Source organism: Lottia gigantea (assembly GCF_000327385.1).
Source record: "Lottia gigantea unplaced genomic scaffold LOTGIsca_48, whole genome shotgun sequence".
Classification (NCBI taxonomy): domain Eukaryota; kingdom Metazoa; phylum Mollusca; class Gastropoda; family Lottiidae; genus Lottia; species Lottia gigantea.
The window spans coordinates 1,807,117-1,808,224 of NW_008709663.1; the positions used below are offsets into that span (position 1 = coordinate 1,807,117).

Genomic DNA, 1,108 nt, shown 5'->3' on the forward strand with positions numbered 1-1,108 from the left:
ATTGAAATCATAAAATGTTAAAAACGAACCATCAAGTAATAATAAGATGTAGAAGAAACTGTCAAATTTGTTTGGTGTAAAAACGCCATGCGTGTTGATGTATTGAAGTATTGTGGGTAATGGCAGGGTGTTTGTATCACTACGCGTTCGCTTTAACTTCCAAATTTGGCTTCAAAATCGATTAAAAACTTCAAAATTCGCCAAAGTTTTCTTTCCAAAATGAATTTCTACTGTAAAAGATAAGTTTTGAATCATCAACAAAGCTCTGAATGACATTCTATAAATTCAAGAGGGACTATTTTGTTCGGTTTTTATGTCGGCTGCTACAAGATGTTGAACTTGACAACAAGATGTCAGCTTTCAATGACAGAAGATAAAATACACCTAAATTTCAAAATATTGACATACAAGTATTTATTCGATCATAGATGAAGTTAAAAGTTTAAACATTTGTTTCGCAAAGGTGTATATAGGCACAATGGTGTATATAGGTACGATGGTGTATATAGGCACAATGGTGTATATAGGCACCATGGTGTATATAGGTACAATGGTGTATATAGGTACAATGGTGTATATAAGTACAATGGTGAATATAGGCACAATGGTGTATATAGGCACAATGGTGCATATAGGTACAATGGTGTATATAGGTACAATGGTGTATATTTAGGCACAATGATGAATATAGGCACAATGGTGTATATTTAGGCACAATGGTGTATGTAGGTACAATGGTGTATATAGGTACAATGGTGTATATAAGTACAATGGTGAATATAGGCACAATGGTGTATATAGGCACAATGGTGCATATAGGTACAATGGTGTATATAGGTACAATGGTGTATATTTAGGCACAATGATGAATATAGGCACAATGGTGTATATTTAGGCACAATGGTGTATGTAGGTACAATGGTGTATGTAGGCACAATGGTGTATGTAGGCACAATGCTGTTTATAGTCACAATGATGTTTATATGCTCAATGGTGTATATTTAGGCACAATGATGAATATAGGCACAATGGTGTATGTAGGCACAATGGTGTATGTAGGCACAATTGTGTATGTAAGCACAATGGTATATATTTAGGCACAATGGTA

The 1,108-nt window shown here is 34.2% G+C and overlaps 1 protein-coding gene across 1 annotated transcript; it reads left to right on the forward strand.

Annotated features, from left to right (window-relative positions):
• Positions 1–462: 462 nt before the first annotated feature.
• LOTGIDRAFT_124815 (hypothetical protein) lies at positions 463–895 on the forward strand (the record flags this gene model as incomplete). Its single annotated transcript, XM_009061456.1, has 2 exons — positions 463–653; positions 730–895. Coding segments are annotated over 2 exons (357 nt in total), but the record flags the coding sequence as incomplete, so codon positions are not given.
• Between the last annotated feature and the right edge of the window lie 213 nt (positions 896–1,108).